Source organism: Chrysemys picta, chromosome 6 (genome assembly GCF_011386835.1).
Source record: "Chrysemys picta bellii isolate R12L10 chromosome 6, ASM1138683v2, whole genome shotgun sequence".
In the NCBI taxonomy this organism is placed as follows: Eukaryota; Metazoa; Chordata; order Testudines; family Emydidae; genus Chrysemys; species Chrysemys picta.
Window position 1 is genome coordinate 742,450 of NC_088796.1, and position 15,424 is coordinate 757,873.

General features: G+C 59.7%; 1 protein-coding gene across 2 annotated transcripts; it reads right to left on the reverse strand.

The window, feature by feature from the left end:
* Positions 1 to 1,825: 1,825 nt before the first annotated feature.
* CREB3 (cAMP responsive element binding protein 3) lies at positions 1,826 to 9,338 on the reverse strand. Of its 2 annotated transcripts, XM_065598565.1 has the most exons (10): positions 9,198 to 9,338; positions 6,791 to 6,928; positions 6,387 to 6,684; positions 6,096 to 6,205; positions 5,818 to 5,910; positions 4,599 to 4,705; positions 3,902 to 3,970; positions 3,609 to 3,693; positions 3,394 to 3,478; positions 1,826 to 3,083 (listed from the first exon to the last, which is right to left on the reverse strand). In XM_065598565.1, exons 2-10 carry the CDS (start codon positions 6,926 to 6,928, stop codon positions 2,680 to 2,682), a joined length of 1,389 nt encoding a protein of 462 aa, XP_065454637.1. In that variant the 5' UTR covers positions 9,198 to 9,338; the 3' UTR covers positions 1,826 to 2,679. The 2 variants fall into 2 exon arrangements, with proteins under 2 accessions (XP_065454637.1, XP_065454638.1); XM_065598566.1 differs by lacking the exon at positions 5,818 to 5,910.
* Between the last annotated feature and the right edge of the window lie 6,086 nt (positions 9,339 to 15,424).

The window sequence follows — 15,424 nt, forward strand, 5'->3', positions numbered from 1 at the left end:
TAGGAGGGGGTTCTGGCTGCTGTGGCATAAGCAGGCCAGCTCCCCCCCACACACACACATTACTGCATCAGTGTTGAAGTAGCTGAGTCTGCCACTGGCTAGGCAGGTCCTTTAGGGGCCTCCTGCCCCCTCTGGGCACCCTGGGCCGAGCCAGGCCTGCTGGTTGTGAGTGGCAGGAGCAGCAGTAACCTGGCTGCTCTCCTGGCCCAAGCATGGGTCACCATGGCGGGAGCAGCTAGGACCCCCTAGCCAAGGCTCAGCTGCTGCGAAGGGGCTGCTTGCGAAGGGCCTGACCAGAGACGAGCAGCTCAGAGGCCATGGGACAGCTTAAGGCCACTGGCTGCCCCTGACCCTGGGGCCCCCGGTTGGTGTTTGGCAGGGCCGGGCCCCAGGCAGGTAATGCAGAACCCCCACCGCGGGCAGGAGGCACTAGCCCTGGAGGGACAAGTCTGGGCTAGACGATGTGTGCGGTTAGGGAAGGCAGGACCAGAGCCCAGTGGGCTGGAGTAGACCCACCCCACCAGAAGGAAGCAAGACAGCAGGGAGGGAAGCCAGGGGCTCCAGTGGTACGGAGCCTTTCCCAACCCTCACCCCAGGGACAAAGCTAGGGCATGCCAGGCTGCTCCCTGCTGCAGCGATGCCTTATGGGAACGTGCTAGGCAGCGAGGAAACTGCTGGCGAAAAGCCGGGGAAAGAGCCCTACAGCCGCCGGAGCACGGGCAGCTCCCCAGAGCGGGGCTCCCTGCCGGCCAAAAACTGACCAAGCCCCTACCCAGCAGTTTGGAAAAGTCCTGGGGAAAGGAGCCGAAGAGGGGAAAGGTGGCACCCCTCTGCCAGGGCATCTGTTGGGCAGGGACAGGCCAGGGAAGTGGTGTGGTGCATTTGGGAGGTTTATCTAGGTGATGCGCATTGGGTGGAGAGTTCTCCTAAAAGGGACCCTGCAGTGTGTATAGGAAGGAAATCCACCCCCTCAGGGTCCCCTTCTGCCATCCCCTTACCAGACTCCCCAGGGCAGAGCCAGTTTAGGGGCATTCATGGGGTGCCTGCAGCGGAGCAGGGGCCTAGCTGAGCCCTGCCAGCAGTGGCGAGGTCAGTTCCTGGGGCACTAACCCAGAGGGGGGTTGGAGGAGCAGCTGCCATCCCCCCAGGTGCACACCCAGGGGCAAAGGGGGCAGGGCAGGTGCCTCAGGTGGCTGCAGCACTGCTCTGACCACAGGACTGCCCCGAATAAATCCCGGTTTGAACAGAACCTTTAGAAAAACATCCCCTGGTGGCTGAAGAACTTCCAGCGATGGAGAATCCACCACGACCCAGGTATGAAATTGCTGCAGTGGTTCCTCGCTCTGTCACCATTTACACCTTCGGTCTAGTGTGAATGGTCCCGCTGCAGTGCTGGCTGGAGTGAAGGGCCCTGACTTATCGTGTTCCTCTTCCCCCACTGATACCACCCGTGTGATCACCACCCCTGAGCCTTCTGTTGGATAAACTCCTTGAGGCTGGCGCTATAGGGCAGCCCCACTTCCCCCCCCGCCAGGCCCCTCTCTCCAGCCAGGCTGCACCAGGCTCAGCCTGGCTTCCTGGGACCGTGCGCACAGAGGGGAAGCAGGTTCCCCGGGGAAGAGCAAAGGCTGCCTGCAGGAGGCTGGTTTGGGCGACACGCGCAGCACCCCCCTGCCCTGGAGAGGGAGCAGGACAGGAACAGGCCCCAGGTCAATAGGGGTCAAGTCTCGGCCTGGGAGCATCGTGACGCGCCCCCCTTGCATGGCTGGGAGGCAGCTGTGGGGCTAGACGGACACCTGCACACAGGGGACAGCCCAGCAGAGGATCCATTTTATTTATACTTTATTATAATAGAGCCATTACTGTAGCAGTTAGGGGCCAGGTGGGAGGGAGACCCTGGCTGTTGCTGGCTCAGCTGGCAGTTCTCATCCCATGGCTCAGCTGCGTTACACCGGCCCCTGCCCAGGACTGCAGGCCAGAGGTCAACTTACAGAGGAGGCCCAGCTGACCTGGCCCTCCCCATTGCCATGGGCCCCAAGCCCCACCAGCCCTGTTACAGAGGCTACCCCGCAGGGGGCTCTGCATCTCCACCCCTACAGCAGTGCAGCGCCCTCCCCTCCGTGGGATCATGACCAGCACCCCCTTGGCCAGCAGGAAGGCAGCACATAGCACTGGGCAGGGACCCTCTGCCTGCAGCTGCCCCCAGCCTCGCCAAGACCAGCAGCAGGGAAGTCGATGAGAGAAGTTTAGAACCACATCCAGCCGGCAGCCCGGGGCATAGGGGCTTGGCGTGCCCAGCTGAGGGATGGGGAATCATTGTGTTGCTGGAAGGGACAGGTCGCTTGGAGCTGCGAGACTTGCTAAGGGCACCCGGACCCAGGGGCCCGGCCCAATCAAAGTGTTTTCCCACTCAGTCCAGCTGCAGGGAACTAAATAACGCAGGCGCTTGAGCTGGAGAGGGAAGGGGTTGCAGGGCATCAACTCTCCATGCTGTGCCCACCTCCACGCTGCAGCTACCCCTGAGCCCAGTTGACCCCCAGTTCAGGTGTGGCGGGTGGGGAGACAATCTGCTCAGGGGCGTTTAGAAGCATTTGTGTCAATAAGGATCAGTCGGAGCTGTCCTGGCAGAGCCCCAGACGCCAGCACGTTCACAGCCAGGCAGCGAGAGGCGCCCGGCGCTCACATCTCATCTGCACGGTGCTGCTGGATCACGACGCTGGTGGTGCGCTCCACCCACTCCTGCTTCTTAGTCCCCCAGGCTGCCAGCTCCGCAGAGTGCAGGGGGCCCTTCCCGGGAAGCTGCTCTGGCTGCTGCTGTGGGGGACCCAGCTCAGAGCTGGCTCCTGGCGGAGGGTCGGAGGAGGAGTTGCTGTTGATGGCAGAGCCATGCTCCGCTTTGGGTGGGCTCTGTCCCCCGTCCCGGGAGTGATTGAGGCTGCCCGGCAGCAGGGCCGTCTCAGATTCCAGAGCCAGTCCCTCCATTGTGCGCTCCCTCTGTGTTTCAGGCCCCTCCACCTGCTGGGCAGCTGCTGGCTGAAACTGGGCCGCATCACTCGGGTACTCACGGATCTGCCGAGACAGCACTGCAAGAGAGAGGAGAGTCAGCCTGGCGTCGCCAAGAGCGTCACGCGCCAGGGTGGGGGCTGGCCCCAGGTTCTCCTGGCCCTAGTCTGCACGGGGCAGTGGAGAGCATCTTTGGCAGCAGCTTGCAATGGGACAGGACAGCCGAGCAACCCACAAACAGGCCCCGCTCCCACAAGGCGTGAGCCCACGTCTGGGAAACCACATCTCTGCTGGGGCCGTATCACCTGGAACGTTCACCCCAGAAGAGTTCACTGTCGGGCACAATCCTGCCCCTCCTGCTCACCCCCGTGCAGCCGGTCAGTCACTCACCTCCTCGGAACCCCTCCTGCTGTACTCTGGCTCCCAGCGGGTAGAGACTGGGCGAGAGAATGAGGCAGAAGGACAGGAGCAGGACCTGGAGAGAGACAACCGAGCCATCAGCACCGGCGCGTGACTCCGGCCCCGCCAGCCAAGGAGGCTCCCCAGCACCACCCACGTGGCCAGCACAGATCTTGGGGCCAATGCCCGGCTACGGGGCCACTCACCATGACGCAGGTGCTGGCGGTGGTAGTTTTGGTCGAGGACTGTCTCACCAAGGCCTGGAGCCTCCGTAGCTGCTCGAGCAATGACCTAGGGCAAAGTGTGAAACGCAGGTGAGTGCAGCCCCTGATCCCAGGCTGCCCATCCCGCCACCGAGCCCCGCATCCCTCCAGCCTGGGATCAGGATGCTGGGGAACAGGCTTCGCTCCCCTGGCATGTCAGTGCTGACTGGAGGGGCACAGGGAGACAGTGCCCCCTCCCCCCCCAGGTTTCCATGTCTGGAGTGTCAGGAACTCACATATTCTCCTTCTGCAGCAGCTGCACCTTCTTCTGCAGCTCGTGGTTCTGCGCCGTGCAGGTGACGACCCTTCCCAAGCAGCGATGGGGAGAGAGGAAAGAGTCAGACTGACCCTCATGGGAAACCGCGCTGCTGGCTCAGGAGGGAGTCCCTAGACCCTGCCCAGTGCCAGGTGCAGAATGTCCTGAGGGTGGGGGGCAGGTGTGACCTCATCTGTCCCTCGCACAGCCACGGACAGCCAAACTGCTCTGACACGGCTAGGAGGCAGGGCCATGGGCTGCCGCCGATTTGCGGTACAGTTGCAGGGCAAGCAGACGGGGTTGCTGGGGTCTCTCGCGGCAGGAGCAGCTCGGCAGGAGTGTCTGGCAGAACGTGGCTCCCATGGGAGGGGGAAGGGCTCATTCGCTGGCGGGTCTCAGACCTTGATCAGAGCTTTGCAGCTCCGCCAGAGCACGTTACAAACAGGCCCTGCCTATCGGCTTCTGCTCCTCTGGGCCCGGGAGCTGGCAGCTGCCTCCAGCGCTTGGAGTGCAAGTGCTTGGTGTCCTGCCCTTCTCCTTGTGCCAGAGGGTTCACTACCCCAGCACTCTGGCAGGGGGCGCTCCCCAGACCCACGGGAGGAGCGACGCCCTCTGCTGGGCCTATCGCTCCCTGACATCCTGGGGGGATGCGAAACCCACTGCTGTGCCCATGGTACCTGCTCTCCAAGCCATCCACATAGACCTTCTTCCTGCGCCGACTGTCCAGGGCCGACTGCTTGTTCCGGATCTTGCGACGGATTCTCTTCAGAAGCCGCTCCTCAGCCTAAAACAGCCAGCTCGGGTTACAGGCCACGCCTGGGCCTCCACACTCTGGGGCGAGAGCCCCCCCATTACGCTCATAGCGACACCCCTGCCCGGAACCCAGCCCTGACCCCGCCCAGGGAGCAGCAGCTGGCGGGTACCTGCCATCGGGCCAGGGGCAGGAAGGGCCTGGGGAGGGCAGAGGTTACTCCAGGTATTTCTCACATGCTTTGCCTGAGATGTCACTAGGAACCCAGCTGCAGGCCCTGGCCCAGAAGGCAAGGTGACCTATGGCCTGTCCACGAGACCTGCTGCCTTCTAGTGCATCAGGAAATCAAGGGGCACTATCAGCACCGCTGGGAGACAAAAGGCAGAGGAGCCCCAGCTCTGACAGCACCTTCTGCAGTTCCAGTCTCTGCATGTGCCCCCACACCTGCTTCCTCCCCCATCAGCCCACAGCCCCCACAGCGGGCACACACGCCTGGGCCTGGCCTCCAGCTTACACCAGGCGGGCTGACCAGAACCCAGCCCAGCCAGAGGGCTTGAAAACAGGGCCTGAAAGAGCCACTGGCCCTAGGAGACCAGGCCAAACTCCTTGGCAGGAGGAGAGGGCCTGAGCCAGCATCCCTGCAGCACACGGCCCCATACAGCACAGCCCTCCGGAGCGTGCAGACAGGCACAGCAAACTAACAAGACTGGCCAGTTTCATGGCTGCTCTTCAGGCCCCCGTGGGCAGCTGAGGACTGTCAAGACTCACTTCACTCGTCTTCCTGCTGCTGGGGAACTCTCTGCAGCAGCACAGAACCCCCATCCCTCCACAGCAGCCAACGTGCGGGGGAGGGGCAACGGCTGGCCACACCTTCCTCCTTCTATCAGATAGAGGGGCAGTGGCTGCAGATCACCTAGCTGGGGTCTGGCCAGTGGCGCTATGGAAGATGGAGCCCCGCAAGCAGGGTCCAGGGCAGGAATCCAGCACCATCCCCATTCGCGGAGCTAGGGGCTGAACCTCTGAGCAAGACACCGGCCCTGGACTGTGGTAATGAGGCCCCCCCTTCATCACTTCTATCAGTCTCTGGCCTGGGAATGAGTGAGGGGAGGGGCCATGCACTAGAGTGGGGGGAGGGGTGAACTCACCTTGGTCAGGGGCAGGTGGGACGGCAAGGAGACACCCTCTCTTTCCAGAAGCTGTTTCTCCTCTTCTGTCAGGATCAGTTCCGGGAAATCGAACTACAACACAAACCAACCCGCTGCTGAGCCTGGAGACCCCCCCCCCCCCGAACTAGCGAGGGAAGCCCCCGGGGCAGGATGGGGGTCAGCACCTGAGCAGGGAATGGAGGTGCAAGTGAGGAGGGAAGGCAGGGGCCCACCAGCGTTAGCAGTGGGGCCTGTCCCTGGGGCACGGGCCTCAGTACCTGTATGGGGGTCCCAGGCATGAAGTCATCCATGGGCACAGCAACCGGGAAGCTGGAACTCTGCTCATCGATCAGCGTCTCCTCTGCACTTCCCGAGTCCCCCCACATATCTGGGAGAGGAACAAGAGTCAGACGCCACCCACTGTACAGCCTCTGCCAGCCGGCCCCAGCAGGCCAGCCAGACCCGTCTTCCCCATCCCGGCCTTCTTCCTCCACCCGATAGACAGCTGGGCTGCTTCCCTTCCATGGGCTCAAGCTACGGAAGAGGGATTCCCCAGGCCTACCCCTTACCCAGGTCAATGGAGATGTCTCCTTCTGCGGTCTCAGCTCTCACGCTCTCCAGCGCCGCCCTGTCCTGATGGAGGGAGTAGCTGTGTTCGACCTGCACAATGTCAGAGCTCAAAGGGCTGGAGGCGAGGTCCCTGGCCGGAGACGCATCCCAGCTGCTGGGGCTGGGGAAGGGATTCTGGTCCTCGGAGATGCCGCTATCGCTGTCGAGAGGCGAGTGACCCTGCAAGGCACTCGGCCCCTCTACAAAGGGGCTCAGCAGGGAGCTGAGAAAGTCCTCCACTTCCTTGTTATTCAGGAGCTGCAGAGAAGAGTTGCTGCTAAGCAGAGGATGGAGGCTTGAAAGCCCCCTCCCACGGCCCAGCCCAGCTCACTTCTCTGTGCTCTGCACCGGACAGCAGTCTCACCTCGGGCTCCAGCAGACCCCAGTCTCCCGGCAGGTTGGCTTTGTCCCCCGAGAACTCTGCACATGGAGCATCATCTTCCAGGAGGAAGCTGAGCAGCTCCTCGTCTGCCAAGGCAACCACCTCTTCTGGGCACGACATCTGAGTGAGACAGACAGAGCCATGAGGGGCTGTGGGAGAGACCCACCCTCGCATCCAGGAGAGGGACAGGACCTCCCTCCGGCCCCTCTGCCTGGGCACTCACATCGCTACGGGTGTAGCTGCCAGGAGCTCCACAGGGAAGGGTACAACACATACAAAGCCAGGCCCCGGAGACTCCTGCAGCAAGGCTCCCGGCGCACCTCTGTCTGGCCAGGCACTGTCTGGGCCCAGCAGCCCACAAGCAGGGCAACGAAAGCAGGCGATGCGGCCAAGGCACCTCACAGTGTGAGAGCGCTGCAACAAGGCGCAGCTGGCTGGGCAGGGCCCAGGGGAGTCGTCTCACCCAGCCCCGAGACGAGACTGGCTCGTGCAGGTTTCCCTAGAGCCAGAAGAGTCTCTGCACCCTGGCCTGATGCCACTAGGCCGGCACTCCTTGGAGGCCTCAGATCAGGGGCATCAGCTTGTGGCCAAGCTGGAGGGCAGATCCCAGGAGCCCGAGTCGCAGCACCGCAGCAGCTGCTCGGAAACAGGAAGTTGGTCCGTGGGGCACCCCTGGTGGATCACTCCGTCCGCTCCCTCAAAGGAGCAGGAAGCAAGGTGGTGAGAGGAAGGGGGATGCAGGGGCCACATTGTTCTAGCGAGCACAGGGAACATCTGGCTGGGAATCACGCACTGAACAGGTCCCCCGGTGGGGAGGAGCTGGGCCACTGCGGGCGATTCGGAAGGAAGGGTTATAAAAGCTGCTCTGCACACAGAGCAACACCTCCCCCAACACACGTGTGTACACACACACACGCACACGTGCACAAACCCAGCAGCCAAGACATCAGCGACTGGGCACGTCAGACAACGCTGAATGGTGGTGACGCGCTGCCACTCGCTGCCCCTGCAAGCCTGACTGAGGAACAGTGAGGCTGGGAGCCAGCTCTGCCCTGCTGCGTCAGAAGGCACAGCTGCAGAAGCGTGCCTAGAGGCAGAACCTGTGGCAGGGCTAGGCCCCCCATCGCCTTACTGCAGGGGTCCGGGGGTTATTACATGGGGGGTTGCGAGCTGTCGGTCTCCCCCCCCAAACCCCGCTTTGCCACAGCCTTTATAATGGTGTTAAATTAAAAACATTTTTTACTATATTTATAACGGGGGTCACGCTCAGAGGCTTCCTCTGTGAAAGGGGTGACCAGTACAAAAGTTGAGAACTACTGCCATAGGTCCCTATATCTGGGCCCTCAAGGGGCCAGTCATGCAGCCCCAAGACACACCCCTCTCCTGGCCAGTTCTGAGCTCTGGGGAGCTGCGGACAGGCAGCTCATGTGCAGGGATGGCGAATCGGACTAGTTCTCTGTGGGCATCCAGTGACCAATTCCATGGCAACAACCCACTGCCCCAGTGATCACCCCCGGCCATGGAATGGGCTACACAGATCCTTGGTTACCATGTGTGCTTTCTGCAGCCACCCTGCGCTGCTTCCCTCTGCAATGCTGAGCCCTAAACAGAGCTACACCCTGCACTGCACAGAGTGATCCCACCCCTCTAAGGCTGCAATATACACAGCCCGCAGGCCCCAGGGACCATCAGGCCCTGGGGGTCAGAAACAGATTCAGCCTAACTCTGGTTTAAGTTTCTTTGCCTCGCCATGCCATGCCACCTTGCAATGACAGCTCAGGACCATGCCAAAATCCTGCAATATCAGCTAAGCGGCTTTAAAGCAGAAGAGGGGAGGGGCCTGGGAGCCAGGACTCCTGGGTTCTCTCCCTGGCTCTGGGAGGGGGGGGGCTGGGAGCCAGGGCTCCTGGGTTCTCTCCCTGGCTCTGGGGGGGAGGGGGCTGGGAGCCAGGACTCCTGGGTTCTCTCCCTGGCTCTGGGAGGGGGGGGCTGGGAGCCAGGACTCCTGGGTTCTCTCCCTGGCTCGGAGGGGGGGGGGGGGCAGGGAGCCAGGACTCCTGGGTTCTCTCCCTGGCTCGGAGGGGGGGGGGGGCTGGGAGCCAGGGCTCCTGGGTTCTCTCCCTGGCTCTGGGAGGGGGGGGGCTGGGAGCCAGGGCTCCTGGGTTCTCTCCCTGGCTCTGGGGGGGGGGGGCTGGGACCCCGGACTCCTGGGTTCTCTCCCTGGCTCGGAGGGGGGGGGGGCTGGGAGCCAGGGCTCCTGGGTTCTCTCCCTGGCTCGGGGGGGGGGGGGCTGGGAGCCCGGACTCCTGGGTTCTCTCCCGGCGGGGGGGGCTGCAGTCGCACCCCAGCCCGGGCGCTGCCGACCCCCGCCCGCCCGGGACCCCCGTACCTCACTCGACACCTTCCGCTCAGCGGAGCCGCTTCCAACACATCAAGAATGACGTCACCGAGCCCACAACTCCCAGCAGCCCCTGCGCCGCAAGCCCGCTCATTGGTGCGCTTGGGGCTGACTCGGGCCCCCATTGGCCGGAAATAATGTCACTCAGACAGCACTGAAGAGCCCGCCCTCAGCCCGCGCCTGAGTGACGGGGCCGCTGGAGGGGGCGGGGCCGACGAGTGTGAGTGACAGAGATGCAGGAGGGGGCGGGGCCAATGGGTGTGAGTGATGGGTGCAGGAGGGGGAGGGGCTGAGGGGTGTGAGTGACAGAGGTGCAGGAGTGGGAGGGGCTTAGGGGTGTGAGTGATGGGTGCAGGAGGGGGAGGGGCTTAGGGGTGTGAGTGATGGGTGCAGTGGTGGAGGCAAGGTCGAAGGGTGTGAGTGACAGAGGTGCAGGAGGGGGCAGGGCCGAGGGGTGCGAATGATGGGTGCAGGAGGGGGAGGGGCTGAGAGGTGTGAGTGACAGAGGTGCAGGAGGGGGAGGGGCCAAAGGGTGTGAGTGACGGGGCCGCTGGATGGGGCGGGGCCGAGGGGTGTGAGTGACAGATGTGCAGGAGGGGGAAAGAGGAGGGAGATTGGGCACTATCATACACCTAGTTCATAGCTCGGGGACAAGGGGGATCGGGCACTGCCGTTCACACTGCTGGTCTCATGGGGACAAGGGGGATCGGGCACTGCCGTTCACCCTGCTGGTCTCATGGGGACAAGGGGGATCCGGCACTGCCGTTCACACTGCTGGTCTCATGGGGACAAGGGGGATCGGGCACTGCCGTTCACACTGCTGGTCTCATGGGGACAAGGGGGATCGGGCACTGCCGTTCACACTGCTGGTCTCATGGGGACAAGGGGGATCCGGCACTGCCGTTCACACTGCTGGTCTCATGGGGACAAGGGGGATCCGGCACTGCCTTTCACACTGCTGGTCTCATGGGGACAAGGGGGATCCGGCACTGCCGTTCACACTGCTGGTCTCATGGGGACAAGGGGGATCCGGCACTGCCGTTCACACTGCTGGTCTCATGGGGACAAGGGGGATCCGGCACTGCCGTTCACCCTGCTGGTCTCATGGGGACAAGGGGGATCAGGCACTGCCGTTCACCCTGCTGGTCTCATGGGGACAAGGGGGATCAGGCACTGCCGTTCACTCTGCTGGTCTCATGGGGACAAGGGGGATCCGGCACTGCCGTTCACTCTGCTGGTCTCATGGGGACAAGGGGGATCCGGCACTGCCGTTCACACTGCTGGTCTCATGGGGACAAGGGGGATCCGGCACTGCCGTTCACACTGCTGGTCTCATGGGGACAAGGGGGATCAGGCACTGCCGTTCACCCTGCTGGTCTCATGGGGACAAGGGGGATCGGGCACTGCCGTTCACTCTGCTGGTCTCATGGGGACAAGGGGGATCCGGCACTGCCGTTCACACTGCTGGTCTCATGGGGACAAGGGGGATCCGGCACTGCCGTTCACACTGCTGGTCTCATGGGGACAAGGGGGATCGGGCACTGCCGTTCACACTGCTGGTCTCATGGGGACAAGGGGGATCGGGCACTGCCGTTCACACTGCTGGTCTCATGGGGACAAGGGGGATCGGGCACTGCCGTTCACCCTGCTGGTCTCATGGGGACAAGGGGGATCGGGCACTGCCGTTCACACTGCTGGTCTCATGGGGACAAGGGGGATCCGGCACTGCTGTTCACATTGTTCGTTTGATGGGGAGAAGGGGACTTCCCGTGGAACTGAAAAGCTGCACACATGAAGCTGAGAGGAGGAAACACTTTTTCCTGTGGAACTCTGCTAGACAGCATCACCAAGGCCAAGAGCTTAGCAACATTCAGTGAAGATATTTATATGGATAGCAAAAAATATTCAGCATTGATCTTAATCAGGTAAACACAATAAAAGCTAATAACCCTTGCTTCAGAGCGGAGTCACCTAAATGATGGGTGAGGAGAAAACTTCCTCTGTGGGTGAGTTAGTCCGGTGCTGTAGGGTTCTTACCCCTTGCCTAGGACTGTCGGAGATCAGACACTGAGCTATACGGCCCCCTGGTCTGGTGCAGAAGGCAATTCCTACCTCCCTGGAAAAGTGAGGAGCCGACAAAGGAGGGAGTTTGAGGAGGCCAGGCCTGAGGAGGCACTCGAGGCAGTGGAAAGGGAGCAGGTTGCAGGCCCACTAGTGAAGCTCCATGGGCAGTTGCACTGTGCCGTGTTGACTGCTCAGACGGGAGACAGGGTGATGAGAAGCCGGCCCAGGCAGGGTGGAGATAGGGCCTGGGGCTGAGCCCAGCAAAGGTGGGACGGCTGGGAACTCTTGGGCTGGGCTGAGACATTGTGGGGCAGCCCGTGGGGAGTGATGGGAGCTGGCTGGGCAGGCTGGCACAGTGATAGTGTGGTGACCCGGCAAGGCTCGGCTAGCTGTGAGCAGAGGCAGAGGGTAACCAAGACAAAAGGGGTCATTTTAAATGTTTAGAACTTTATAAGTATAAACCTGATGAGGTTCAACAAGGACAAGTGCAGAGTCCTGCACTTAGGACGGAAGAATCCCATGCACTGCTACAGACTAGGGACCGAATGGCTAGGTAGCAGTTCTGCAGAAAAGGACCTAGGGGTCACAGTGGACGAGAAGCTGGATATGAGTCAACAGTGTGCCCTTGTTGCCAAGAAGGCTAACGGCATTTTGGGCTGTATAAGTAGGGGCATTGCCAGCAGATCGAGGAACGTGATCGTTCCCCTTTATTCGACATTGGTGAGGCCTCATCTGGAATACTGTGTCCAGTTTTGGGCCCCACACTACAAGAAGGATGTGGAAAAATTGGAAAGAGTCCAACGGAGGGCAACAAAAATTATTAGGGGTCTGGAGCACATGACTTATGAGGAGAGGCTGAGGGAACTGGGATTGTTTAGTCTCCAGAAGAGAAGAATGAGGGGGGATTTGATAGCAGCCTTCAACTACCTGAAAGGGGGTTCCAAAGAGGATGGAGCTCGGCTGTTCTCAGTGGTGGCAGATGACAGAACAAGGAGCAATGGTCTCAAGTTGCAGTGGGGGAGGTCCAGGTTGGATATTAGGAAAAACTATTTCACTAGGAGGGTGGTGAAGCACTGGAATGGGTTACCTAGGGAGGTGGTGGAGTCTCCTTCCTTGGAGGTTTTTAAGGCCCGGCTTGACAAAGCCCTGGCTGGGATGATTTAGTTGGGAATTGGTCCTGCTTTGAGCAGGGGGTTGGACTAGATGACCTCTTGAGGTCCCTTCCAACCCTGATATTCTATGATTCTATGATAAGGGCGAACCCCAGGAGCATAAATAATACAGAACATTACCAAAGACTCACAACTGATACTAATAAACTAGAGGTTACCAACTCACTATGCTTTGGGAGCGTGCAGTTAGCACCAAATGCGTTATTAACAAGAGCAAAAGATTAATGTGCAATATACTAGATCACTTCAGAGGAGAATCAGCTTGTCTTCTCCTTGTCAGTAAGTCCAGCTCCACTCTTGTCCTGTTCTTTGCTTCTCTCCTGCTGGAAGTGATCCTTTGATTTGCTGTTCCTGGGCTATACCTAGTGTATCATAGAATATCAGTGTTGGAGGGGACCTCAGGAGGTATCTAGTCCAACCCCCTGCTCAGGGCAGGACCAATCCCCAGACAGATTTTTGCCCCAGATCCCTAAATAGCCCCCTCAAGGATTAAACTCACAATCCTGGGTTTAGCAGGCCAATGCTCAAACCACTGAGCTCTCCCTTCCCCACAGTGGGGTTTGTCCATTTGTCACCTTGGAACTGTGTTCTGTCAATAGACGTTCAAACAGTCGTTCTCTCCCTTCATGTACTTGGGTGGGCTTCTCACTTACTATTCTCAGGATCTGCTTTCCTCTAACACAGCTTTTTGATCACTTCCCTTTTTCACCAATCATATTTCCTTTCCGTTTTTTCCCTTGATACTCGCTCTCCGGTACAGCTGTAGATCTTATTTCCCTCTACTTCCCTTCTCGAATAGCCACTGCTATACGTATATAGTGTATTTTTTTCTGCTTCTCCTACCAGAAATCAGGGGCTGGCCTTACTGGGCAGAGCAGGACAAGGCGGGGCAGAGGCTGGCTGTGCTGTGTGGGGCAGGGTAGAGGCTGCCTGGGACGGGCAGGATGAAGCGTGGCAGGGGCTGGCTGGGCGGGGGCTAGGCAAGGCAGGACAGGGGCTGGCTGTGCTGGGCGGGATGGGACAGGACAAGGCACTAGATAGGGAGGGCTCTCAGTTACTACAGAGAATTCTTTCCCAGGTACCTTCTGGTGGGTCTTGCCCATAGGCTCAGGGTCTAACTGATCATCATATTTGGGGTCAGGAAGGAATTTTCTCCCAGGTCAGATTGGCAGAGACCCTGGGGATTTTTCACCTTCCTCTGCAGTCTGGGGCACGGGTCATTTGCTGGTTTGAACCAGAGTAAATGGTGAATTCTCAAAAAGAAGAACAGGAGTACTTGTGGCACCTTAGAGACTAACAAATTTATTAGAGCATAAGCTTTCGTGGACTACAGCCCACTTCTTCGGATGTAGTCCACGAAAGCTTATGCTCTAATAAATTTGTTAGTCTCTAAGGTGCCACAAGTACTCCTGTTCTTCTTTTTGCGGATACAGACTAACACGGCTGCTACTCTGAAACCGGTGAATTCTCAGTAACTTCAAGTCTTTAAACCATGATTTGAAGACTTCAGTAACTCAGCCAGAGCTTAGGGGTCTATTTCAGCAGTGGGTGGGTGAGGTTCTGTGTTGTACTTAAAGTACTGCACAGGATCTTTTCAGGGGGAATAAGACAAAACGCCACATTTATTAGTGATACATGTATTCATTAACACTGTATTATATGCATATAATATATTACACTTACACACACAAACACACTCCGTCTTGTTGTTACCAATTAGTTGCTCCCCTTAACTTCACTGGCCAGGTGAGTTAGATGGGGGAGGGGGTGGAACCGGGCTTCTGCCGATCCGGATCGATGCTCCCATGTTGACAAGACGAGACCCGGGGTCCTCTGCAAGACACCTCACTTTTATAGCAGCTTTCCTCTTATGCAAATCTAGACCAGATTCAAACTCTGTGTCTGTGTCCATTGGTCCTTTGTGCTGCTTTCTTTTGAGTGTTGTCCCAATGCTGCAAAGAGGGTGTTTCCAAAAGAAGGTGCTTGCTTCTAACCCCCGAGGCCGTCAGTATGTCTGCTTGTCTTTAATGAGCCCACTTGACACGTTTTATTGTCCTTGGGTTTGGCTCCCAGCCCCTCTCCAACAGTTGAGGCTGTCTGGAGGTGCTGCCTTCCATGCCTTGCTCATCCACACCTCATTCATTCAACAGGGCAATTGATTAAGAGGGGGGGGGGGGGGGGGAGAGCTCTTGTTTTACTGCTAGCAAAAAGAATTTTTTTTTTCTATCTTATTCTATCCTGAGGGGCTATAATATTATACCAAGGGCAATGCAAAGTTTCTAAATGAGGTTTTGATACAAAGTCCCATGAAAACAGAGGTCACACATGGGTAGACCCACCACAAGGTTATATGAAGAGGCACAATGTAGAGTCATGTGAAAATTATCAGAGATTTATCTACATCTGTGGCCTGGGATGTACAGAAGGTCAGACTAGATGATCACGATGGTCCCTTCTGACCTTAAAGTCTATGAGTCTAAAGCAGGGCAGGGGCTGGCCATGGGGCAGAACGAAGTGGGCCAGGAGCTGGTCATGCAGGGCAGGACGGGGTGGGAGTAGCCATGCTGGGTGGTGCAGGGCAGGACGCATTGGGGCGGGACTGGCTGTGCTGGCAGGATGAGGTGCGGGGTGGGTGGGGCAGGATGAGCCGGGCGGGGTTGAGCAGGATGGGGTCGGGTGAGCGGGGTGGACCTGGGCGGGGGTGAGGCGAGGCAGAGCAGGGGCAGGCTGTGCGGGGTGGGGGCAGGGACAGGGTGGGGGGGGCAGGGCGAGGCCAGGCAGAGCAGGGGCAGGCTGTGCGGGGTGGGGGCAGGGACGGGGTGGGGCAGGGCGAGGCAAGGCAGAGCAGGGGCAAGCTATGCGGGTTGGGGTGGGGATGGGGTGGGCGGGGCGAGAAGGGGTGGGTGGTGCAGGGCAGGACGCATTGGGGCGGGACTGGCTGTGCTGGCAGGATGAGGTGCGGCGGTGGCTGGCCGTGCTGGG

What these genes read in the sequence shown, in the direction of transcription:
- CREB3 (XM_065598565.1), bottom strand. Translation starts at nt 6,928, where the DNA reads ATGTCGTGCCCAGAAGAGGTGGTTGCCTTGGCAGACGAGGAGCTGCTC. An exon ending in GGGGTCTGCTGGAGCCCGAG is followed by an intron (nt 6,685 to 6,790) that starts GTGAGACTGCTG and finishes TCTTCTCTGCAG; the next exon opens with CTCCTGAATAACAAGGAAGT. An exon ending in CCGCCAGCACCTGCGTCATG is followed by an intron (nt 3,479 to 3,608) that starts GTGAGTGGCCCC and finishes GTCTCTCTCCAG; the next exon opens with GTCCTGCTCCTGTCCTTCTG.